Source organism: Polistes fuscatus, unplaced genomic scaffold, assembly GCF_010416935.1.
Source record: "Polistes fuscatus isolate 324 unplaced genomic scaffold, CU_Pfus_HIC Scaffold1, whole genome shotgun sequence".
In the NCBI taxonomy this organism is placed as follows: Eukaryota; Metazoa; Arthropoda; class Insecta; order Hymenoptera; family Vespidae; genus Polistes; species Polistes fuscatus.
The window spans coordinates 18,494,224-18,520,619 of record NW_025112997.1 but is presented as its reverse complement, the minus strand read 5'-3'; the positions used below and the strand labels follow the sequence as shown (position 1 = coordinate 18,520,619).

Here is a 26,396-nt window from a genome sequence, read left to right as displayed (position 1 = left end):
TTTCAAATATTTTTATTTATATATTTTTCAGTGCTAATTAAATTCCAATTAAAACAAAAGAAGAATTTCATCCATGTATCTAGTTAACGGGGGTCACCTATGGAAACACCCACGATGCTGACTGGACAATGAGAATGACGTAGGTAAAACGAACGTGTTAAATACATTACAAAAAAAAAGAAAAAAAAAGAAAAAAAGTAATGTCTCGAGTTTAGTCTCTCGATGAAAACTTACGGGGCTGTAGTTGAGCGGGGCGCGAGAAACAGCGATCGCGGGAAACGCGGTCGTGGGAGGCTGCGGACTAGCTGCGGCCTGGACGTAGCTGGCAACTGCGGAATCCGCGGCTGCTGCTGCTGCTGCGGCTGCGGCACTCGAACTGTACATGTCTATCGGGCCCGGCGAGTTGGCCGCGGGAAAGGATCGGCCTTGGGGCCCACCATGGCCACCTGCCGCATGCGGCGATGCTGGCGGAAATCCGGCTTGTGCTGCGGCTTGGTAGTTGTTCATCACTGCAATTTACGCACGCGTTCTTCAGACCATTTGCATCATCAATTCTTACTTTTTCCCCATTTTCCTTTCTTTTTTTTTTTTTTTTTTATATTATATACTCAATTTTCTAAACTTTTTTCTTTTTTCTTCTCCACCCCCACTCTTCCCTCCTACTCCTCCTCATTCATTTTTTTTTTGCGTACGTATCGCACACGTGTGTTCTTTTTTTCTTTTTTTGCATACCCAATACCAGCAATAACGTAATCACGCTTGTTCGATTTCGACAGCGGAAATTCGCAGTGGGAAAATCAAAACTGTTTGATTCGAATTCGCGCACGTATTCGAATGAAAACATAATCGATCTATCCCCACGGTTCTCTTATATATATATACAGATATAGATATTTTTTTTTTTCATTTTATACTCTTTCCACAGTTTATTTATTCCCCCGTTCGATTGTATATATTGCAATGCAATATTTTGATAAACGTAACACCAAGAAAGTTTACTTTTATTACCTTGTTTCTGTTAGATAACAGAAATACGAGACTCGTATTGACTATTTATTTTTCTTTTTTTCTATTTCATATTTCCCGGATAGATAAACTAGAAAGAATCATTCTCACGATTTTGTTTGCGTTGATCTCAATATCTCAAATTATTTAAACGAATATTAACGAAATTTCATACGACATTTAAATACAAAAAATTCTTTTAATTTAATTTAATTTAATATAAAAATATAAATATAACAATATTACTTTATTTATATATTTCGTGGGAAGAAGAAAAAGTTGTAAAACGAATATACAATACCTTGAATTTTGATCGTTGTTATGCGTTAAATTCGTGAAAATTTCGTTTACCCTTGAGGGATTGCGACTCAGTTTGCGCAATACTGGGTATAGACAATCAGCGATGCGTGTAAACGGTCGACAAAGTTTCGTAGAACGCGTTAGTGGATGTTACATCAAAGTAAAACCATGCTTGAAGGGAAAGAGAGAGAGAGAGAGAGAGAGATATGGAAAAAAGTATTCGCTTTTCTTCACTTTCGAGGAAAGGAAAGGAAAGGAAAGGAAAGGAAAGGCAAAGTTTTCCTTTGGATATATCAAAGAGGTACGATGATGATGGGGGGGTGCATAACCTCGGCGTATTCGCAAAACAAATAGGAGGAAGAGAGACAAATAAAAAAAAAAAAAAATAAAAAAGAGATAAAAACAAAGAAAAATGGCAAGAAAAAAGTAAGAAGTAGAAAACTACAGAGCAAACTATATAGAAAACCTAATCTTTCGGGGAATGGATGGTTTCGTTGCTTTGAAAACTTCTTTCGCGAAGAGAAAGAGTGGTGGTGGTGGTGGTAACGATACGATTTAAAGCAACAAGAAATAAAACAGAATCAGCGAACTCATTGAAGAATTTCATAGAAAAAAAAAGAAAAAAGGGTAAACTTTGAACTGGGAAGCAAGGGTGAAGGGAAAGAAGGTCGTTTTTCTTCTTTTCTTCGAGACTGACTCTCCGGCAATGCGAACAAAGAATAAGAATAAGAAGAAGAAGAAGAACTGTGGAGAGGGAAGAGAAAGAAATGAAAAGAAAGGGGTCGAAGATCGAATATCGACGATAAACGTTATCGTTCGAGTACCAACTACTCTAACGTCCCACGGAAACGAAGAAGAAGAAAACATGGTGGGCTTTAAACGTTTTCGCAATGATACCTGTATAATACTTTTTGAATTTACGGATGCAGACAGTAGAAAAAAACAAGTAAAGAAGAGAAGAGGGGGGGAGAGAAGAGGAAAAATGTTGGGAAGAAAAAGAAAGAAATAAGGGAAGAAGGGGTGTGGTGGTGATGGTAGTAGTGGTACCGGGTTGATAGGAGGTGGAAGTCGAGAGGGGCCACGCGAAGAATTCGAAACTTGTGAACGATAGAGAGAGAAAGAGAGAGAAAAAGATGAAAAGTACGACGACGTTGTGGGATAGAAAGAAGAGGAAGCCAGAAGAGTATGACAAACCGAAAGTGCGCTGGGCGCACAATCTAAAAACCCATTCAGCTTTTAAACTCTTGACAATAGCGGCCGGTTACAAAGTTTTCTCCCAGAGCAGGACGATGGTAGGCGAATGCGAAATGGCTTGAGGAGAGAAAACGGGAAAGAGAGACGCGATTCAAAAGTTTGATTTATTTGAGAGGAGATTGCGGACGGCACGACGACGGTGGTGGTGGTGGTGGTAGGCGGTGGCTGCTCGGCCTTGGATTCCAGGGCTGTGGATAGAAGGAACGAGAAGAACCACCGAAGGAGAAGAAGAAAGCTGGAGGAAGTGGAATAAAAAAAAAGAAAAAAATAAAAGGAGGAAGAAGAAGAAGAAGAAGAAGAAGGGCTGGCGTATTTTGCTGCCGGCATCACGGCACACCCCCTACCACACACATGTGTGACTCCTTTTCCTCCTTTTCCACCACCACCACCACCACCACCCCCCCTCCCGTCTTTTTCTTCTTACTTTTTTCCTCTTCCCCTTCCTCGTATTCTCTATCGTAACTCCACCGATGCGGAGGAGGACTTTAAAGATGATGAATCGCTCGATGACATCGGATATTCCGATAAGATTTAACGTAGAAATTAAAACCTTTTTCCATTTTTTTTGTTTCTTTTTGGTAATATTATTTTTACTACAGAGATGGATAGAACTCTGTTCATTTGTCCGTATTATCGATATTATATCGTCGTACGAATTTTCGTGAATACGAATTTAAAGAAAAGAAAAAGAATAATAATAAAAAAGTCAGAAAACACCTATAGATGAGATAAAAATTAAAGAGAGAGAGAGAGAGAGAGAGAGAAAGGAAAAAAGCGCACGATCAAAAAGCATTAAAAGATATAAGAAGAAGAAGAAGAAGGAAAAGTTATAAACGTACCAGAAAGAGCTTGCGTGAGCAAGGGCGTGTTGTTGTTGGGGGTGAGCTGTCCGTTGGTAAGATCCACTGAAACATAAAACTCTGATCACAACTGTTCCATACCTGAAGAAACTCGTTACAGAGAGTAAAAGAAGATGCTTCGTTATATTCCTTCTTTTTTCTTTTTTTTTTTTTTTGTTCTCTTTCTATAATTTTTTTTTTCCTCACCTCGGGATTCTCTTTTTATATTCATTACCGACTCTCGCGCCGGCGTTTCCTTCTTCGTACACTTTACTTATTTCTCTTTTCTTTTTTTCTTTTTTCCCCGTTGTTTTTTATATTATATTTGGTCTCGTCGATTCGCGGGTTCCTTTTTTAAAAATAATAAAAAGCAAGTTACGCGCGCGCGGGCAACAACGAAGAGAAACGAACTCGAAATTCCGCGGATGAAAGAAGAGGGAAACAAAACAAGTTACGGAGAGAAATAATCGGAATAGATTATGAAAGATGCGATAGATGTGTTTCCGGTGTGTCGCTTCGTCAAGGAAAACAAACAACAACAACAAAGTAGTAATCGACTTCTCTTCCTAGAAATGAATTTCAAAGGATGAAGATTTAGAAACAAGGGGGGGGTGACGGGGAGGGGGTCTGCGGGTGGTTCAATCTCGTCGCGGATGATCCGTACTTTTTGTAAAAGTTTTCCGAAAAAAAAAACAAAAAGGTTAAAAAAGAAAAGAAAATAATTGCAAAGATATTCAGATGCAATCCGACCGGGCCAATAGCAAGCACGAGGAGGACGAGTGAAATGAAAGATAGATAGATAGATAGTAATAGGGCAGGATGGTTGGAAGTAATACTGGTAAAGAACCAGAGAGAGAGAGAGAGAACAGTTTTCGTATTTTGAGAGCATCCGACGGTCCGCGGAATATTCGTTGGGGCATAATAAACCTATGGATATCGATCGAATGCACCCGGCGAGCCACGGTCGCCACCACTGCCACCGCCACCACCGCCGCCGTATTATTCCCTCGAGTAGCACTCGGTGCATCGAAATGTACTCCGTCGCTAATATGCATTTTCCGCGAGGGACCGGCGAAGGCAGAAATGTATGAATCGCTATGAGCGATGCGAACCGTGAAAGATTTTCAAGAGGAGGAGAATCGATGAGCAAGTACACAACAATCGGCGGAACACGCGAACTACTATCACTACTACTACTATTACTACTACTACTACTATTACGTCTTTCTCTCTCTATAGGTGGAAGTTTGATGGAGCATGGTCGCACAGATGATTAAGAGAAAGAGATGATGATGATGATGATGATGATGACGACGATGATCATGATGATCATGATGATGATGATGATGAGAAATGGAGAATAATAAGAGAGTATAAGTGTAACAGCTTGTGTACACTTCGTGTGTTTACCTATATCTTTTTATATAGATATGTATATGCATGAATATATATATATTTATATGTGTGTATGTATAATATGTATCTATATATATATGTATTGAAACAAATTTGTTCTCAAAGTGCGTCTATCAATCGAAAGGGATATTTTCGACATCATACATTTCTTCCGCAGTGCAGTCCGTTGGACGTGTTGCATTGGCGTCTCCGTAAATGCGCGGCCTGCATTCTCACTTCCGGATCCGTAGTAGTACACCGTCGGCACTCCTAACATTAATAAAGAATAAAGAAGAGGGCTGATAATCTGATGTGATTAAAATTAAGAAACGTGATGATTACGACGGTGTGACGGTTTGAATTTTTGATTATTAAACGGTGGAATACAATGATCGGACGACGTTGGAATAAAACGTAGTAGAATATAAGACCTATGGAAATATAAAAATTTTCACACGAGAAAACGTATTTTGATTTATATTGTCAACGTATGAGAAACTAACGGAACACTTCGAATACTCTCGATGAAAAAACTTTTCATTGGTTGAAACTCGACTTAGAAAATTGTAGAAAATCTTTTTCGATTTATCGAATCGTATCAATTTTGTAAGTTTTGAAAAATCTTTGATATCGTTCCAACGTCGTCGTACGTTAGATGATTCCGCAAAGTTTATATACGAAAAAGACTCGATTACACTCGATAAAGAAACTTTTTATCGCGATGAATTTTATTCTCGCGGTACTTATATGGGAAAATATATATATATATCGCGATTTAGGAATGGATATGTGGGACACATCGAAAGATCTGGAAATTCTCTAACGATCGATATAAAAGCGAATTTAATATAGATAGATTTTCAAAGCTCCCTTCAAAAAAGCGCGCGAATCAATGGCACAAGCAATTTTCTGCGCTGATGCGATAATGGATTTGATCGATAATCAAAATATTTCTCGATTAAGAATACGCGAATGAATCGAAAAAACGTAATACCCGTACTTATATCGTTTCAAAAATCAAATCAAATTATATAAATATATATAATAGAGAAACAATAGGACGTTTGCAAATTAAATCGTATCGATGATAATTGAATTAATCATAATTGGTTTATCCAAAGCGCGTTAATTACCGATATTATAACGAAAGGGCTCGAGATGAAAAACTTGGCGAATATTTAAGAGCCCTTAGGAAAGTTTTTTAATATTCCTACACATTATACAGACGTGTGCTGCTGGTAACGTTTTGGAACACGATGCGTTATCGTTTTGAAATCGCGATATGCAGTTTACCGACACCGCCGGCAGAGAGAGAGAGAGAGACAGAGAGAGAGGCAGAGAGACAGAGAGATGAGAGAGAGAGAGAGAGAAAGAGAGAGAAGAAGGGTCATGTATTTCGATGCTGTTGAAACGAAGCGTTCTCATGCAGGAATATCGTTTCGGGTACACGCCCGTTGTTGCTGGCGATAACGCGTGATACGCCGAAGGGATGAGCGGGATCCATAAATCCTGGATAGACGTGATTTGTACGGCATATCACGACGCTTAATGGTGTGGTCTGTCTCCATATCGATGGTTTTTATTCGGAAGTTTAGTGCCATCGAAAGAGATAGGCTCTCTTTTTTTTTCTTTTTTTTTTTTCCATAGGAGACATAGATACCAATGGAGGAGAAGATAGAAAGAGAAAAATAGATAGATAGATACATAGAGAGAGAGAGAGAGAGGGAAGAAAAAAAGGGAGAATAGAAAGGAAAAGAAAAAAGGGACAACAACAACGGGAGAACGATTGCTCGCGTTCCTTCGACCTGTCTCCCTCATATTTTTACCCCGTATACCATCGTCCCGGTGTATACACCCGTAAATGAAATTCCTGATACCAGGTAAAATCGAAAAATGAAAGAATAAAAGCGTTGGTTAGTGAATAGAACAAAAAAAGAAGAAGAAGAAGAAGAAGAAGAAGTAGAAACAAATTTTATAAAAATTTACAAGAACTCTCGACGTATATATTAGTAATCGTTGCGACTTGTTTATCTGTGATTTTACTTTATCGCAAAGTAAGGGGAAGAAAAAAATGGTATGTATAATAAAAAAATGATGAAATTGAAATGAACGAGTATGGAAAAAATATTTAAAAATTATATTTATATTATATAATTATAATTATATTTTATTATTATAAAAATATTAAATATTTATCTATGATTTTACTTTATCGCAAAGTAAGGGGAAGAAAAAAATAGTATATATAATAAAAAAATGATGGAATTGAAATGAACGAGTATGTAAAAAATATTTAAAAATTATATTTATATTATATAATTATAATTATAATATATAATTATTATAATTATTCATATTATATATACTATATTATATTTTATTATTATAAAAATATTAAGTATTTATCTGTTGATTTACTTTATCGCAAAGTAAGGGGAAGAAAAAAATGGTATGTCATAAAAAAAATGATGGATTGAACATGACGAGTATGGAAAAATATTTAAAAATATATTTATATTATATTTTATTATTATAAAAATATTAAATATTTATCTGTGATTTTACTTTATCGCAAAGTAAGGGAAGAAAAAAATGGTATGTATATAAAAAATGATGGAATTGAAATGAACAAGTATGGAAAAAATATTTAAAAATTATATTTATATTATATAATTATAATTATATTTTATTATTATAAAAATATTAAATATTTATCTGTGATTTTACTTTATCGCAAAGTAAGGGGAAGAAAAAAAAATGGTATGTATACAAAAACAATGATGGAAATGACTTGAACGAGTATGGAAAAAATATTGAAACAATTTGAGTTCTCGAGTAGTGTTTAACGTCGCGACAAATTTAAATCGTATGAATCAAGAGAAAAGTTGGAGATAGGATAGAAATAAAGAAAATAAAGAAAATAAAGAAAAGGAAGGAGAAGAAAGAGAAGTTGGATATCTATAACGTTCAAAGATCATCTTCTCATTCTCCTTACTCCTTTCTTCCTCTTCTTCATCTCGATCCACCGAAAACAGCGGACGCATAGGGATCTAGGTCAAGAGTTCATCTATTTCGAGTGTATCTCCAGCTGACGTAAACGCGATCGAGATTCCGGATATGGATTGCACCCCGCGAGAAATCCAACCAGAAAGGAAGCTTAAGAGATGCCATCGAGACAGTACGAGGGTTGTGGGGTGTATGTATACGCGTGTGTGTATGTTTGTGTGTGTGTGTATGTGTGATAATAGCGAAAATATCGTAGACGAATTGTGAAGGGAAAAATAAAACCCGCGATAGTTTATTCTTATCGCGATCTCGATCATCGATCGCGAAAAAACAAATTTTTTTAATATACCATCGAATGAAGTTTTCGAAATAGGCGTGTGACGTCAACTGAATGTCCCGTTTTTATATATTTTTTTTTTTTTTTATTATTTATTTATTTTGTCTCTTTTTTTTCATTTTTTTTTTTCAATAAACCAAAAGCTTACTTGGATTTTTCGAAACGTAACGTATGCGTTTGTGTTTTTTACTAGAATAAAAATAGTTCACGGAGGATGACGACGAACGACACATACAAAAATGAATGTGCTTCGAATAGAGAACATATATCGACGAAGGTTTTTCTTTCTTTCTTTTTTTTTGTTTTTGTTTTTCTTGATAAAAGAAGTCGATGATCACACCTTGACCTTGCTCGCATCATGCATTGTCCAGGAAATCGATATCCCGGTTCTTCCAACTGAAAGCATATCGCAAAAATAGGCTTTGACGAAGCAACACGTTGGACGAGTGATTTGTTAATCAGCAGCAACGGCCGATCGTTAAACGCCACAAGAGTCGGTTAATTACAAAATTGTTCAATTAAAAGAAATACCATCGCGGTATATATGACATCGACGAAGGAATGAAAAAGAGATTTCTTCTTTTTTTTTTGTCAAGAAAATGATCATTGTTCTCACCTAAACTACGAACACGGATATATTAGTAAATTTATCAAAATATATATGTATATCACTAAATGATCATATTAATTCCTCGTATACATATATATATGTTGTATATATATATATTAATTATTAATTGTTAAATTAATTGTTATTAAACTTATCGAAAAGAAATCTAAACTACTACGTACGCGTGTTTCATGTCGCTAGTCTAGAAAATGGCGTACTAATATTGGCTCGTGTTAAAATCCAGCAGCACGTAATGATAACAAATTTCGAAGTGTAGAGATATCTATATACGAGTAACACTAAAATTCAAAAGATATACTAATCGCAGGTACAGCGGGTAATATATATTAAGGACATATAAATATATAATTAATATATGTATATGTATATGTATATATATATATATGTATAAATAGAGATAATAATCATATCTGCAAGTACACACATAAAACATACAAAAATAAGATTCACTCTTTTACTATCTACCCACTAATTGACTACACTAAATAGAAGAATCGATCTATTTTTCTAGAAATCAGCGACATTGAAGGAACGATTTATTGCTATCGGTCATTCAAAGACGCCCATTTACTACGTTATCTATAACCACTTAAATTCAACTTAGACGACACTCAAGAAACAGTTGTTTTATACCTAAGATACTTATTGCGAAACGCTCGAAGTGTATTTCTATTTTAATTCGAATTTATATCTATATTGCCTAAGCACATCGGTTAAGATAACCAACATCCTACAAACTATAGTTACTGCAAAGAATACAAATAATCAAATAACAATTTTAAATGTTACACGAATGTTCACATCTCTATCGATATGCCGGAAAACATATCTTTTAGAAAATAAATAATTATATATATACATTGTTGGCAATCTTAACGCGATCTAAATTAATTACTGCGAACGTTAATTACAAAGGTTAGTCGGATAAAATGATTTTCTTTTACTACTGATTGTTTCTAATTGGATAACTATGTAAATTTGTTTAGCTCGAGTTATCTAATTTCTCTACGCTCTTACGTATTATCACTTCGGAATGACGGACATGTCGAGAATCCAGAGATGACAATTTTATCTTATTTTATTTATTTTCTTATTCTTCTTCAAATGTGTAATATCCATTTACACTTGTCGAGATTTTAATACAAAAAAATAAAATAAAATACACGTAAAACGTATACACGTTCGACAATAATTGTCGTCCCATCATTCCGTGGTGATTAATTTGTGTTTTCTAGGATTTTACTATGGAATATATAACATTAAAAAACCACTTTATATTACGACGACGTTATCTAAGAGACAGTAGGTTTTAGGTAGATGGTAGATTACTCGCCCCTAGGTGATACTGCATCTTCGGGGTAGTAGTCTTCGTCATCGGTCTCGGCAACAGCCCGTGTTCTCGGCATGTGTCCCCACTCCTATTTTATTTTGCGTAACTCAACTCGAAATTTTCGTTTATTCGTCGTTTCTCTCTTTATTTTATTTTATTTTCTTTTTTTTTTTGTTTTGTTATCTCTTTCCGTACAACGAACTGACGTACAAAGTAAAGGCAGCAGAGACACCCATAGCCCGTTATTAGAAAACAACTTTCTTTTTTTTTTTTAGGTTCAATGAAGTAAATATTCGCGTTACGAGAATAAATTATACGCACATAGTCGATTTATTATATTTTTTTTTATACAAGGAAAATCAAAAAATCGATTACTGATGATGGGAAAGAAAGAAAGAAAGAAAGAGACAGAGACAGAGAAAAAAAATAAGACACGTTGTAAGTTGGACAAGAAGGTGTGCTAAATACGAAAAAAAGTATCTTCTGCGAAGATTAATCGTGAAACGACGAGACTATGGGTTACGTAAAAATCAAATAAATAAGAAAAAATAAGAGAGAGATAGATAGAGAAAGAGAGAGAAAAGAATATAATAGGAATGTTTCTTCACGTTTGAACCGATTTAAAGTTTTCACTAGAACTACGTGCACTTTTTAGGAAAACGCGAGAGCATGCAGATTGCTCGGTCATCAAAATAACGAGTTATACTTTGACAACGATTACGAATATCCAAAAATCGTTGGGGGTGTGTTTTGGATCTACACGTTTAATGAAAAATACAAACACCGACGTGTACCTTATTTTTGTTCCCATCGATCGGAAAAAAATCCTTTCCTTTCCAATGATCGTACACGATTGTTATTTTTTTTCTGTTTTTTCTTTTCCATGCTACGTATTATACAAACGCATAAAAATCTTCTTTCATTTACGTTTTCCTCCTTTTTTTTTTCATAAAATAGTCTAATAAAAGACGTTCGGCTAAGTTCTAGTGAAAACTAATATTAATAGCATTAGACTGAAAATACTCATACGAATAATAAAAGTGGAAATTCTGGAAGTAACTAGTTACTATGAGCTAGGCAGTCAACCAACACGAGTACGAGATACGGGTTATCTGTTTTGTCTGTACGTGTATATATATATATGCGTGTGGTTTTGCGTACATATTAACAAAGTAATCAATCTCACTTGTTACGTTACTTGTGTGCTATTCTAGATACTAGAAAGAAGAGAGCGACGTACAATATTTATATACGTAAATAGGTAATTTCTTTTTAATGAAACGTTAATTATTATTATTATTATTACTATTATTAATTTGGTGTTTAATTCTTTTCTTTTTTTTTGGTGATATTGATACCAAAGAAAATATTTCGTAGAAAACGTGAAAGTTTGTCTATTGTCTTATTTTTGATTACACCGATCACGTTTAATGACGTGGGGGATATTTTTTAACGAATATCGAAGAAGCGAAGAAAAGTATCCGCTTTCAATTATTATATTTTGATGAATATGTGCATTTCCGAATAGGCTTCGTTATTTATATCGAATCAAAGATATTTTTTGTTTTCGTTATCTAGAGCAATGGGTTATTATATATACACATATATATATATCTATTATATAGATGGATAGATAAAGATAGTAAATATAGAATTTTCCAAGTTTAAAACCATTAAATTGCTTCTTCGATACTTACTCTCTGTATGAACTGTAATCCTTGTCTGAAACATTAATTATCCTCGTAATTAAGACTCCGTTCGGTCAAGTATCGCGCGCTATCGTAATTTCGAACGAACGAACGGGATTATGCAGCAGTAGCAGCAGCATGGAAGCAAAGAAAAAAAAAAAAATAAGTTCGATCTACCCCCGTTTCTCAAGTGATTTCATTAATTACGCTTGCTTTTCTAATTGATTACGCGACGTACGAGAGTCTGATAATGACACTCCAATCGATATGTTCCATATTTCCGACGAAAACAAAAAGAAAAAAAAAAAAACAAGAAAAAAAAAGAAAACGTTAACCCACAAAGGTCTTACCGAATTATTCGATATATAATTTCGAATTTTTATAATAATGTATCACAGAAATAAAAAAACATTATTTTTTTTCTAAAAGCAAATCCGAGCAAAAATGCGAATTTTAACGATATTATTTTTTTTAGAGGCTCGACGTATTATTAAAAAAAATAGAAAAAAATAAAGAAGATTTTATATTTGCGGCAAAATATTCATCTGAAAATCCAATCACATTAAACAAGTGGAACAGCCGACTTCGATAAAGATAAAACGATTCGTCAAAGGACGAACGATCTTACGGGGCTAACGTTTACTCAGTGTAATTACTTGGCTTGCGTATTTTTCCCCGAGTCCATCAGCTGCATACGTATTTTTTTTTTTCTTTTTTTTTTTTTTACGCTTTTATTTTTTTTTTTCTTTTTCTTTCTTTTCTTTCTTTTCTTTTCTTTTTTCCCCCTTTTTTTCCCCCCCTAACCCCTGTTCGCGCGAGTTGACAGTATCGCTAACGTACGTTTGATTTTCATTAAGGTAATGATTAATCGTTCAGGAGGAACAACGAACAAATTGGATGCACAACTAACATTCGACGTTCTGTATATCCTAAGCATTCCATAAGAGAATATTACATATATATATATATTTATTATTATGATGATAATGATGATGATTATTATTATATATATATATAAATATAGAGGTATATACGAAAAATTGAATAAAAAAAACTATTTCCAACAATGCTCGAACTATGGGTACTTAAAAGAACTAATTGGCAACAACGGCAAACGACTCGTATCCAATTAATTAAGTACGTATATAAGGTGGAACGTGATATAAGGTTTGGTATTTGTTCGTATAAACATGTGAGTGTTATATTGTCGAGTGTATTTTACCCTTAATTCTGACAAACATTATTCAAGACAGAATCGATACGAATGATATCGCGTTATCCGGAAAAATTCACGTTAACGGTAGATACTTGTAAAAAATAATAATAATAATAAACAAGTTTATCCAAATTTACGGGTCAGAAAGTGACGAGTATAATTATTTATGTAAAATTAAAATTATCTTCCGATCGATGAGAGATTCTGCAGTGATAATAATAATAATAATAATAATAATAATAATAAAAAAAAGTTTCAATATATTAATTATTAAATATTATTAAACAATGGAAATTGTATATCAATGATAAAATATATTATACAACTAAGTTTGTAAGATGTAAGATGAAACGTATCAGAGTCAAAAGTTTACTATCAATTTACTCGGGAATAAACTGCATGCACCTCTCAACTACGTGTGTCGCGAAACAACGGTTTTCATCGGAATCTTGGATGCGTGTTCTTCGAGTACGAAGTGGTGACTGGCAATCCCGATGCTATGGCATTTAGGATACCCGTTTGGTGTTGTTGTTGACTGTACGTGTGTGTGTGCGTGTATGTGTGTATATGCATGGAAAGTGGGTACGTACTACGTACTACGGATTACGGTTACCGTCAACACGAGCGAGAACACGAGAACTTGGTGGAACAACCTGGCACTTTGGGGTTGAAGCTTACCGGTGCAACCCCCGCTGGGACTCACGGATACTCGGCCCACCCTTGGCCCCACCGCGCGGTACACAACCGCTCCTACCCAACAAGAGATATCACCAATCTTTTATATAATATATATATATTTTGATCCACACCTTTCACAAACATGATTATTAACTTTTTAAATATATATTTAACACGACAAATACAAAATTTAACTTTAAGGATCTACGAATGAGGAAATAATGGAATACACAAAACTGTCCCTCCCCCCCTTAAATAATTACACCGACGAAATGAATGTGTGTTGTATGATATGTAAATGGTGTCCACTATTCAAGTGACTCGTCTTTTGATGATTTTTATCAGATAACAAAACTGATTATTTTTTTTTCTAACGTTTACGTGATATACAATACAACGTATCGATTGTAATTTAGAACAGTTTCCTATTCCTATGAAAGGTAATGATATTTGGTAATTGTGAGTGCTATTTTATTTGTTTAGTGTGTTGTCATTCTTACAATTAAGTAAGAGAATTAACGTTAGAATTTTGTCAAATATCGTACCGATCGTGCTGTGACACCTAGCTCATAATAACTGTGTTTCGACTGAAATATTTCAGTACATTGTACCGGAAGAATTTGATATTAATTTGATCTTTTGTTTTTTTTCTTAATTGTAATGCGAAAGAGAAAATGAATTTCAGGACAACAAAATCAATTATCCTCGTATCGATAACAATTGTCAATTCTTCCAGCACAAGAAAATTATAAAAGTTTGAATCTTCTCTTAATGTAGTTTTTTTCTCTCGTTTGCGTGGTACTTTTTATTTATTACAGACATTCATTATTTATAATTCTTATTCGTTATAATAATAGAGCTTCAGCGAATCGTTACATTGTGTCGTTAATATGTACGCACATGTAAATAAACTTATTCTTTCATTTAGCTCCCAAAGTGATTTTTCGATGGACATTAAATATTATTATGTTATCGAGTACCCATAAAACATTTACAAAACTTTCGCGATTGCACGTTTTTTGTTTTGTCTCAGTTTTATAAATGATTTTTCATTGGTTTCTCTTGTAGTTTTTTTTTTTTTTTTTAATCATATTATCATCACCTCGATGTTAATCATTAATTTATGATAAATCACCCAAACTTTGACCGATCATTCGTTAAATTAAAAACATTAATGCCAAAGAGTTATTCTTTTCGCCAACGAATTCGTAATTAAATAGCATGTTACGTATCATGAGAAATATATATATATATATATATTTATTATATATATATTTATTTATATACGAATTATGATACATTAATAATTAAGACTTTCTGTAAAAGAAAACTCGAAGAGAGTGTTCATCATAACCTGAGAAATTTGTATAAGCGATCGTTATAAACGAATCGCATTAAATCACTGACCCAAATTGACATTATATTCACATAATTTATATCGTAACGTCGAAAATATAATCGAATGGGGTATAATATATTTTTTAGTTTGTAGGTAAAATTTGAAACACGCGCGCTTACGATTATATAGATAAATATTAATAAAGATTAAATACTTATTATATGTTAATTTCAATAAATTGATTACCATTGTGACACACACTTTTCGATAAATCACACGAAAAGTATTAATAAGTATAAATAATAATAAGATTAATTTATATAGAAATGTTTTTAAAATACTCGCAAATTTCATAATAATTGCGTTATCATCCTGGACGGTATTATAGTAAATACACACATACATATATATATCCAATGTAAAGTTTTCTTCGAGTATTCTTGTCCAAAAAATTTAGAATTTGTTAAATACGCGTTTTTCGATGGCTCGAAGAATAACAAACCTCGACGTAAATCACTAAAAATGTAAAACAAGATTTGATCGGTACAAAGTTTTTTTTTTTTTTTTTTTTTTTTTTTCTGGGCAATATATTTCATCCAATCCCACGCGCGATCACAGCGATATAACAACAATCTTACGAATAGCAACAATCAGACCATAGCTCGATAACGTTAACCGCGCCGTTTATTTTATATTTTTGTTTTTATTTCTTTTTTTTTTACACATGCCAACGAAATATATATATAAATATTGAAAAATATCTGTACCGGTGATAAAAGAGCTTCATCGAGAAACGAAAAAAAATAAAAAAAAAAAAAAATTATTTGCGAAAGATAGAAAGAAATTAGAAATAAACGATATTTGTAATAAACATATTGTTTGGAGAAAAAATCGTTGTGCAATTATTTCGTGAATATACACCATGTCTATTTATTATTATTATTAATATTATTATTAATATTATTATTATTATTATTAGTATTATTATTATTAATATTATTATTAATATTATTATTATATCAATATATGTGTCTCTATAGTTGTTGGTGTGACGGTGACGTTAACGCGAACGAACTATAGCTGCGCATAAAAGTATCAATAATATTGTTTTGTTTTTTTCATTTTCTTTTTTTTTTTTTTTTCTTTAAGCATCAAGTGTTATTAACAAATGTATAAGCTCAGGACAGATGTGCGGCCTTTTTTTTTGTCTTATTTTTTTTTTTTGTTTTTTTATTTATTTTGATTTCTGCATACTCTCTCCCAGCGACATAATAAATTGTCATGCACAAATTCTTAGCGTTTTATTAACTTATTCGTTTCGTTTATATTTCATCGGTATTATTTTTATTTATTTTATTTATTTTATTTATTTTATTTATTTTATTTATTTATTATTATTATTCATATTTTTCTTTTCCCATTCTTTCCTCATTGTTCATTTGTACGAGCTGGCCTTCGCTCTCTATAGCGAAAAAATTAATTCATTTAAGCGATTGTAATTTGATTGCTCCGTCGAATGAATTTTATTTATTATTTGATAATAATAATAATCTTAGCATCATGGAGGGGGTAAAGGACGGACAACACGGTCGTCGTCGTCGTCGTCGTCCTTTCTTATTACATAAGTAACTCTCGACGTGTGACCATTTAAAAAGTTTTTATTTCAAAACTCTCTTGATATTCCCTTATTTTAACGTAGAGCGGGAAAATCGTTCCGGTCATTTTTATTTCTTTTCATTTCATTTCATTTTTTTGTTCCTTCAAAAAACAGACAACTCGAAAAAACGGAACAGAAATCGAATCACAGCTTTTTCGTAAACATGATCTGCTATAACGGGAAAAATAGAGAGAGAGAGAGAGAGAGACAGACGGACAGACAGAGACAGACAAACAGACAGACGGAGAAAGGGTTGGAATTTATTTATATTTTGGGGAAGGAATGTGACTCGTAAAAATGGATCCGAACGCAGAGCAAGAAGAATATTATTTTTCTTTTTTCAATCCATAAAGATAAAACAAATGTGTACATTTCTTTATCTTTTTTTTTTTTTCTTTTTTTTTCCAAAGTTACTTTGACAAGTCGTGAATGTTTTCTTGCTTCTTTGATTTTACTCGGTATAATATCACAGGATGTAACAGAGGAAAAGAAATATCGGATATTGGACAGGCGTATGTATATATAGATATATATATAAATATAATAGCTAAGAGAAAACACGAGAGAGAGAGAGAGAGAGAGGGAATATAACGTGTCAGAAAAAGCACAATTTTGTTGCTAATGATCTTTGGGCGGTTCGTTTCAATACAATTATTCGTCTCTTTCTACGAGGATTGGTATACTCTCTTTCTTACATTTTTACTTTCGCCTAATTCCATTGGCTTAATGTCTTATTTTCTATGATTAGTATTATTTTATTTTGCTTTGGATTAAAAGACAAATGTGTGCTTGGACATCGACATCGTGACGATACCTTTTTTGTTTTTTTTTCTTCATAATAATTGTCGAAATTTCTTTATCGAATCTTCGCACACTCGACGTTTGCGTTTTTCATCGATATATCGATGTAGGATTCGTGAAAAAAATTGGGCCGTTGGACAGACTGGACTCGAACCCCGGATCTTCCGCTTTCCGGGCGACTGCGCTTTAACCAATTGAGCTATCCAGGGCCCACCGTCCAATCTCCTCACGAACGCCTACTTAAGTGTTTAGCTTGGAGGTGCTCGCATCCCACATCGATGTATTCGAATGTTTCAAATTTATAGAGAACGTATTAAGAATACGATAGTAGTTTTGATAAATCAAAGAAATATATCCCGTTTATTTTCATACTAAAAATCGAATAACACAAAACGAAATGTTAATTAATTTGCAAATAGGAATACATGTGTGCGTTCACTTTTGTTTCGAGACAATATAAGTTGAAATATACTTATGGTAATTAAAAGTAAATTAATTTTGAACTTACGTGTGCTTATTGAAATCGAATTGAATTAGAATTCGTTAGAAATCCTAATGACAAACAGTTATAAACGCATTCATGGCCCGACTAATTAGGCATCGGCAGGATGCTTCGGTCCAAACACAGAGAAACTCCTCTATCGTTTAATATCTAGACGACCTACACTAAATGTTTTCGATTAAGGTGTTTTAGCTTATAGAGATTACATAGAGAACGTGACTACATTTCAACCACTACAAAGATCAACGATCTACGAGAGAAAGAGAGAAATAGATAAAAGGGTTTGATTCAAAATTGTGGGAAGTTTTCTTTTTCATTTTTTTTGTTTTTCTTTTCTTTTTTTCGGTGTGTGTCGCAGAAAAATAGAATTAGAAACGCCATTTGGTTTCTTCGTATTTTCTTTCTTTTTCAATTCTTTTTGGTTTTTTTTCTTTTTCTTTTTTTCTTGTTAGTTTTTAACGACAGGATTGACGGGAAGAACAAGTGTTGGAAGGGAAGTGTTTCAAAGGAAGATCCGGATATAATTCGTAATAGGATATGATAGATAAGGACCGTTATTAATCATGGATGTGTAATACAATTATCAGTTTTAAAGGTTTTTTTTAAATCTTCTCTATGTGAAATTCTTTTTGCGTAAACTGGCACCTCAATTTTAATGGCATTATCCTTCGTATAAACAACTACCATCGCACATACACACACGCACAATCTACTAACAAATCTATATTATTTCATGTGCTTTTAGCAAATTTATTTCTATACTTTCCCTTCCCCGTTCGCACACACGCATAACGCGACAAAGAGATTAAGAATTTTCTTGACACAAGATTTTTTATGTAACGAGACTGCTGGCAAGGCTTTTTCGCGATTTAACTTATCCAATATGATAGAAATTGTTGATACTCATCGATTTGAACGATTACTAATCAAAATAATAATAATAATAATAAAAAAAAGGAATAAATATACACTACGACTGCGTATCTATCATCTCATCCATGAAAAAATAAATACAATACGTTATTTTAACGAAACAAAACGGTTCCTGCTAACCTAAATTTCCTATCCCCTAATGAAACATTTGAATAAAAAAATATAATGTAGAGCTCGTACTTTAAAATATACGCGCCAGGTGTGCCGTACGAGAAGGTTTAAATCTAAGCTGTTAATTAACAGTAGACGGTGCGCTATTTTACATATGAAAATTAATATGATTAATCCCTTTTTTTTTTCGTGTAGCTTTTTTATTCAAATGAGTCTGCGTAGTGGTAACCTTGCCAGTGGGCATCCTAGATTCGGACGTGCATTTCCTTTTGTTTCTTTTTTCTTTCTTTTTTTTTTATATTATTCACTTTTTCACTTTTCTCAAAATGGTAATGCAGGCAATATTGTATGTGCATACATACATCTTTAAAATATAGAAATAGAGAGAAAGGGAAATAGAGGAAGATGAACTGAACGCGGCGAGAGAAAGTGCGAGAATCAAATTTTGAGTAATGCTTTTTTTCTCTTTTTCCTTTTTTTTTTCTTTTTTTTTATTTCGAAAAAAGTACGCGTACGCTGCTCTTTCTCTCTACGTTTACTTATCGTACCACTTTCTCTCGATTTCTTTTACGTTTTCAGTGTGTAATTTTGTGTAATTTTTCCTTTGTTTTTTTTTTTTTTGAATCTTGCATTTCTTCCATTCAATATCTTCGATGAGCCATCATGAAGATGATGCCTTCAGAAATATTCGCTGGAAAGCTTCATTTTACGCAAAATTTTTCTCTTTTTTTTTTTTTTTTTTCAAAGATATTCTTACTTCAGTTTAATATGTGTGTGTATAGTGTTTGTGTGTGTACGTGTAATTACATAGAGACGTGCATGTTAAAACGTGTGCATTTATGAGCGTGTTTATATGTGTGTTTTAATGTTTTATATTACTTTTGTTGTGTACGCGTGTGTCGATTTTTTCTTTTTTCGTTCGTTTTTTTTTTTTGTTTACACTTATTTGATGTTATTGCAATACCTAATGGAATGGGGGTAGAGGCAGTCGACGCTTTGCTTGACGAAGGACCACTGAGTTTGCCAGCCATGCGTCTGTGAACATTTTCGTATAACTTCCGATCAAGAGATCCACGTATAAGAACTGGACGTTTTTCATTTTTTAGATTGAACGTTAAATATTTCTTCTTACGTAGAGAAGACATAATTAACAGAAATAGGTCGGGTTTTTTATTGGTTTTTTTTTTTTTTTTTTTATTTTTTTGGGGGGGGGGAGATAATTCTGATCAACATTCAGCGTTGGGGAAGATCATAATACACTTTGTTGCATTTATTGCATTTACTGCATTGTCTGCTTCATTGCTGCTTCTTTTTTATACACTATTATACTTTTCTTTTTTTATATTTTTGTTTTATTATTCTACCACTTACCCAACACTGTATCGACAAACAAAGAAAATTTCGATAACATAATTTCGAGTTATCCAGAGCTTGCGTTAAAGTCACGTGGCACGATGTGTGGCGGGGGGCGATGAATTGAGAATATTATTTGAGCTCGTTGTCACTAGACTATTTCTGCAAGCTCCAATTTTGACTAAATTTCATCATTTTCACGGAGAATATTTATATATATCGGAACGTTGAGTGAGCTTAAGATTGAGCATATTTAAAAAAAAAAAAAGTACACGAAAAGAAATAAGAAGTATTCGAAAAAAATCGTTCGAGATTGATATATTTGAATAATTTTACACGGGTGATTTGGTCGCTTATAGGACACCCCTTTTTTCATTTTCTCGTTTATATTACTTTTTTATTTTATTTTTTTTTTTTTTTTTCTTCATATTAATATCTTTATTATGTACAATATTTGTGATAAATTTTGTTCGTAGTTTGTCATCTATCTAGATTTCATCTTTTCTTTTATTTTATTTTTATTTACTCGTCTCCCTTTTTAAGAATATACCTTTTCCCTAGTTAAATGGACGTTTTAGCATAGACATCGAAGAAAGAAGAAAAATCGTTAGCCTTTGAAAAGAAAGTAAAAAAAAAACAGATCGAAGTAAAACGGCACGAATAAATGTAAATTGAAACATAGTCCGATATAAAATAAAAATCTACGCGATCTCCATGGAGGATTTGAAGAAGAAGGTCCGTAAAAAAAACGAGCGGGGCGTAAGATAACAATAGAATATTTTACGATTCGGTGAACAATTATTGTACTATTCCATACAAAAAAAAATAAAAAAGAAAGAAAACAAAGAAAAAGAAAAAGTAAAAAAGAAGAAAGAAAAACGCGTGTTAAACGAAACACGGTGAAATATATTTTCGGGGGAAACTATGCACGGAGTTATTCGCGTTGGTACGGTCAACGTATATATCAATTTTTCTTTTTTTTTTTTTAACATCAAAATTGCGTGAATCTTCGCTCGGTAGCGTGCGTTTTTCCTTTGCCTTTTTTTTTTTTTTTTTTTTTTTTATATTCCTCGATATTTCAGATCGATCAAACTTTTTTTTGATTACAGAATGGACAAAAAAAAAGTTCTAGCAGCATAGTGAGCAGCGGGTTATTATTTTGAAAAAGGGTGTCGGGTGTGATCGGTAATATTAACGATTATTGAAAATATCCGCAAAATTGTCTCTGAACGGAATTAAATATCGTATACGATTTCATTTAATAACGTAATATGCCGTGAACGGTAGTAAAACGGATGATGATGGTGATCATGATCATGATGATGATGATGATGATGATGATGATGCCGCGCGTTATCTTGTAGCCCTTTTATTCAAATATTCAGAACATTTGATGATGAATCACCACCGTTGTAAAAGTGAATATATTATATATCGTTTAATCAATAGGAAATACCAATTTCAACAAATATGTGAACAATAGTAAATTTACATCCTCTGCGTATTATTGTATACATATATATATATATATGTATTATAATCTTTACTTTGTTATTTATAATTAATGAATGTGTGCTTTTGCGCGCGCGAGCACGCACGCATACACGCACGCGAGTACACAAATTCTGTATATATGTATGCATGTATGTATGTATATTCGTGGTGGACATATTACGAGCTTTTATATGAAAATTAACCGTATTATGAAAACGAACGGTTCGGCGGCCATTTATTTTCATTATTTAACGTATTAATGATTTAAACGAGAATTTTTCTTGTTTTTTTTTTTTTTTTTTTCTTCGAGGAAGAAAACTTTTTGCCAACGCGTTCAAACTTTCACACGCGTCAGAGTAAAATTCATAATTCTAGGCGCACACACACACACACAGACACACATATATATAGTCCGCATCGAATGACTGTACAATATGGTTATGTACAGAGATATATCGCGAGGGAATTTCTTCCCACCTAGACAGAGACACGTTAAAAATGTCATTTCGTTCTCTTACTCGCATTTTCCGACAATTTATCTATCATCAAACGCGTATCGTTTCACTGACAACTATTATAACGTGCGCGGAGACAGCAAATTTTAATGACAACGCACTATTTCATCCTGATCTTTTGTTGTTTTTTTTTCTTTTTTTTCAAAACCGCACACACGATTATCGTACTCAACGGGGGAACAAAAAATATCGTTATTTTTATCGTCATATCTAATAGAAAATAATTTTGTTAGTTTTTAATAACATAATCATAAGAAATTATTATTGTCCCATTTAATGGATTAATACACATCTGTATAATTTTGGAACAAAAAATATAATTACTTTTGTCGTCATATTTAATAGAAAATAATTTTTTTAGTTTTTAATAACATAATCATAAAAAATTATTATTATCGATTAATACACACCTATACAATTTTGGAACAAAAAATATAATTATTTTTGTCGTCATATCTAATAGAAAATAATTTGTTTAGTTTTTAATAACATAATCATAGGAAATTATTATTGTCCCATTTAATGGATTAATACACATCTGTATAATTTTGGAACAAAAAATATAATTATTTTTGTCGTCATATTTAATAGAAAATAATTTTGTTAGTTTTTAATAACATAATCATAGGAAATTATTATTATCGATTAATACACACCTATACAATTTTGGAACAAAAAATATAATTATTTTTGTCGTCATATCTAATAGAAAATAATTTTTTTATTTTTTAATAACATAATCATATGAAATTATTATTGTTCCATGTCATCGATTAATACACACCTGTATAATTTTCGAATATTTAACTTATATATCATCGATACTCAGGAATAAAAATAATAACGAATAAAAGGATGTTATAATTCAAAACGTGAAAAAGTAATAAAGAGAAAGAAGATAAAAAAAAAATATCATGAACGGAGGAAGAACACGAGTGTTAGTTAAAAAAAAAAAAGAAAAATCGAGACTAGCTCGAGGGCAACGAAGAGGTACAATAACCCTTGGCACCCTTCGTATCCTATCCCTTTCTTTCCTCCCTTCTTCCTTCTCTTTTTCTATTTCTCTTTCACACAGCAGCAGTACCCGTTTCATGGTAACGGAAACCGACAATTTATTACATGGCGCAACGAGCGCGCATGGTAACACGTTACGTTAATGACTATGAAATACGATGGTGCCCCTTTTCTTTTCTTCTTTTTTTAACACAAGTTCCTACCACCGAGCTTTCTCTTTTCACAATTGCAATTTACCAATCGAATTCTCTTCGTGACTTCCGAATCATCCCCCTTTCCAAAAATTGTTCCAATACTATTTTCTTTTTAATAAAGAAACGAAATTGTTTCTCATTTAAAAATTTTTTAATACGCGTTTTTATGATAACAAATTAACGCGAAACGATTTCTAATTCTTTCAATTAAAAAAAAAAAAGAAACAAAAGAAAAAAACACATACGAAATAAAGTGGTTTCGAAAAAAAAAAATAAAAGTAAAAAAGCACGTACGCGTCGAAAGTTCGAGAAAATAATAGAAATTAATCGATCGATTAAAATTTCTCGAATCCCACGCAAGAACGTGCCGCGGTCGCTTGCGGTGCCGATTGTTTTGCCCGACAGGCTTTTCAATTTGCGAAGAGAACGCGAATAAATATCGACACGATCAGACTGTCTCGAACAAAATAGAAGCTTTCGATTGGTTAGGCTAGTTCTTCCCTAAAAACGTTTTATACCGATTGCATTTCAAACTTTTTCTCTCTATCTCTCACTCCTATTACCTCCCTTTTTTATTTCTTTCCTTTTTTTTCTCTTTTTTTTATCTCTTTTTTTTATCTTTTTTTCGTTTGCGCGAAGGGTTCCTTTTTTTTCTTTTTTATTAGCACGAGAGACACATCGAAAACAAATGCTTTAGGTTCGCTTTTGTCAAGGAGAGAATTTCTATCGCATATCGAGAAAGGTAATAAATTTTCAACGTGTTTTATATAAACACAAAACGTATAAACACAAAACTTTTGCAGTTGGACATTGAATATCGGTGGGGGTTAAAGGGGGAATATCGGTGATACGAAAAAGATATACATCCGAATAAATACGGGTAATTTAACGAATCATTCTCGTTTCACGAATTGTTTTCTTACGAAGGTTCATACAATCGATAACATTTGTTTTATTATTTTTGTAATATCGAGATCAAAAATCAAAAATAAAATAACAAGAAATTAATATATAAATAAAATAAAGAAAATTTAGAAAATAATAAAAACTATTTTATATACTTGTAATAGGTTTACTATCGTTAACAATTAGAAAAAGAACAAAAATAAGAAGATAAAATTTCTTTTTCGAATTGTCAAGCTTTAATTCGGATACTAAAATAAAATAACAACAAATTAATATATTTAAATAAAGAAAATGTAGAAAATAATAGAAACTGTTTTATACACTTGTAATAGGTTTACTATCGTTAAAAATTAGAAAAAGAAGATAAATTTCTTTTTCGAATTCAAGCTTTAATTCTGATACTAAAATAAAATCACAACAAATTAATATATAAATAAATAAAGAAAATTTAGAAAATAATAGAAACTGTTTTATACACTTGTAATAGGTTTACTATCGTTAACAATTAGAAAAAGAACAAAAATAAGAAGATAAAATTTCTTTTTCGAATTGTCAAGCTTTAATTCTGATACTAAAATAAAATAACAAGAAATTAATATATAAAAAAATAAAGAAAATGTAGAAAATAATAGAAATTGTTTTATACACTTGTAATAGGTTTACTATCGGTAATAATTAGAAAAAGAACAAAAATAAGAAGATAAAATTTCTTTTTCGAATTCTCAAGCTTTAATTCTGATACTAAAATAAAATAACAACAAATTAATATATAAAAAAATAAAGAAAATTTAGAAAATAATAGAAACTGTTTTATACACTTGTAATAGGTTTACTATCGTTAACAATTAGAAAAAGAACAAAAATAAGAAGATAAAATTTCTTTTTCGAATTGTCAAGCTTTAATTCTGATACTAAAATAAAATAACAAGAAATTAATATATAAAAAAATAAAGAAAATGTAGAAAATAATAGAAACTATTTTATACACTTGTAATAGGTTTACTATCGGTAACAATTAGAAAAAGAACAAAAATAAGAAGATAAAATTTCTTTTTCGAATTGTCAAGCTTTAATTCTGATACTATTGAAAAAGTGTTGTCGTCGTCGACTAACTCGTATCATTTTAAAACCTCTGTATTCGGGAATAGTAAAAGGAAAGACTCGTTATCGCAATTATCATCCGTAGTCGTAGTTCGTAGTCGTTACGGTGTCTATTCAAGCAGCATTATCCCGACACAAGGAGTTATATATATATGTATGGAAAACGCTGAATCTCGTTAGTTGTCACGAGAAAAGAGAGAACGCCGACAGGAAGAAGGGAATAAGAGAAAATTTCCCTATCTTCTTACGAAGATGGATTCCTTGCTAGTTCAGCATTTTACGAGACGTTACTCGCGGTACTGCGTACACGGGCAAATAGGATAGTATCGTTCTATCTCTTTCTTTCTTTCTTTCTTTTCCCCCATTCTCTTATATTATACTTCCCTTTTTATTTTTATTTCTTTTTTTTTAGATCACACACACCATAAAACGGATATTCGCGTTTAATATCGCAAATCACGTTGCTCACGTACGTTAATATATGGTTTTGTTTTTAATTTATTTATTTATTTATTTATTTTTATATTTGTAGCGATGTATGGTGATAGTCCCATGACACCTGAAAGTACCATCAACCCCCTAGATCTTTAATTTTTATCTTTTTTATTGCTTTTCAGGTTCGCGATGCGATCAATGTTCTTTCGTTTAATCCGTTTTTTTTGGTTTTACGCTTTTCTCTTATTTTTTTTTTTCGTTCTCTTAGTTCAACAAAATCTTCAACATGCAACTTTAACTGACGGGGAAAACTTTGTTACTACTTTTATTTTATATATTTGGGGTTAGTTAAATAAAATCAT

At 32.3% G+C, this 26,396-nt stretch overlaps 1 protein-coding gene and 1 long non-coding RNA gene across 7 annotated transcripts in view; both read right to left on the bottom strand.

The window, feature by feature from the left end:
* The window catches only part of LOC122515355 (RNA-binding protein Musashi homolog Rbp6), a 557,776-nt gene that overhangs the window by 3,072 nt on the left and 528,308 nt on the right, over window positions 1-26,396 (bottom strand). For 2 of the 6 annotated variants that reach the window (XM_043632674.1, XM_043632705.1), the window contains 3 exons: window positions 4,959-5,063; window positions 3,399-3,464; window positions 235-509 (listed from right to left, as the gene is read on the bottom strand). In XM_043632674.1, coding sequence (XP_043488609.1) covers window positions 235-509; window positions 3,399-3,464; window positions 4,959-5,063 — 446 coding nt within the window. Of the gene's footprint in view, window positions 1-234; window positions 510-3,398; window positions 3,465-4,958; window positions 5,064-13,614; window positions 13,752-18,393; window positions 20,058-26,396 lie in introns of those variants that run through there. The other 4 variants (XM_043632682.1, XM_043632698.1, XM_043632690.1 and 1 more) reach the window with 4 other exon arrangements.
* Window positions 2,971-3,305, bottom strand: LOC122515394. The gene is made up of 2 exons (XR_006303250.1): window positions 3,044-3,305; window positions 2,971-3,010 (listed from the first exon to the last, which is right to left on the bottom strand). It is a non-coding gene; the product is annotated as an uncharacterized LOC122515394 (long non-coding RNA).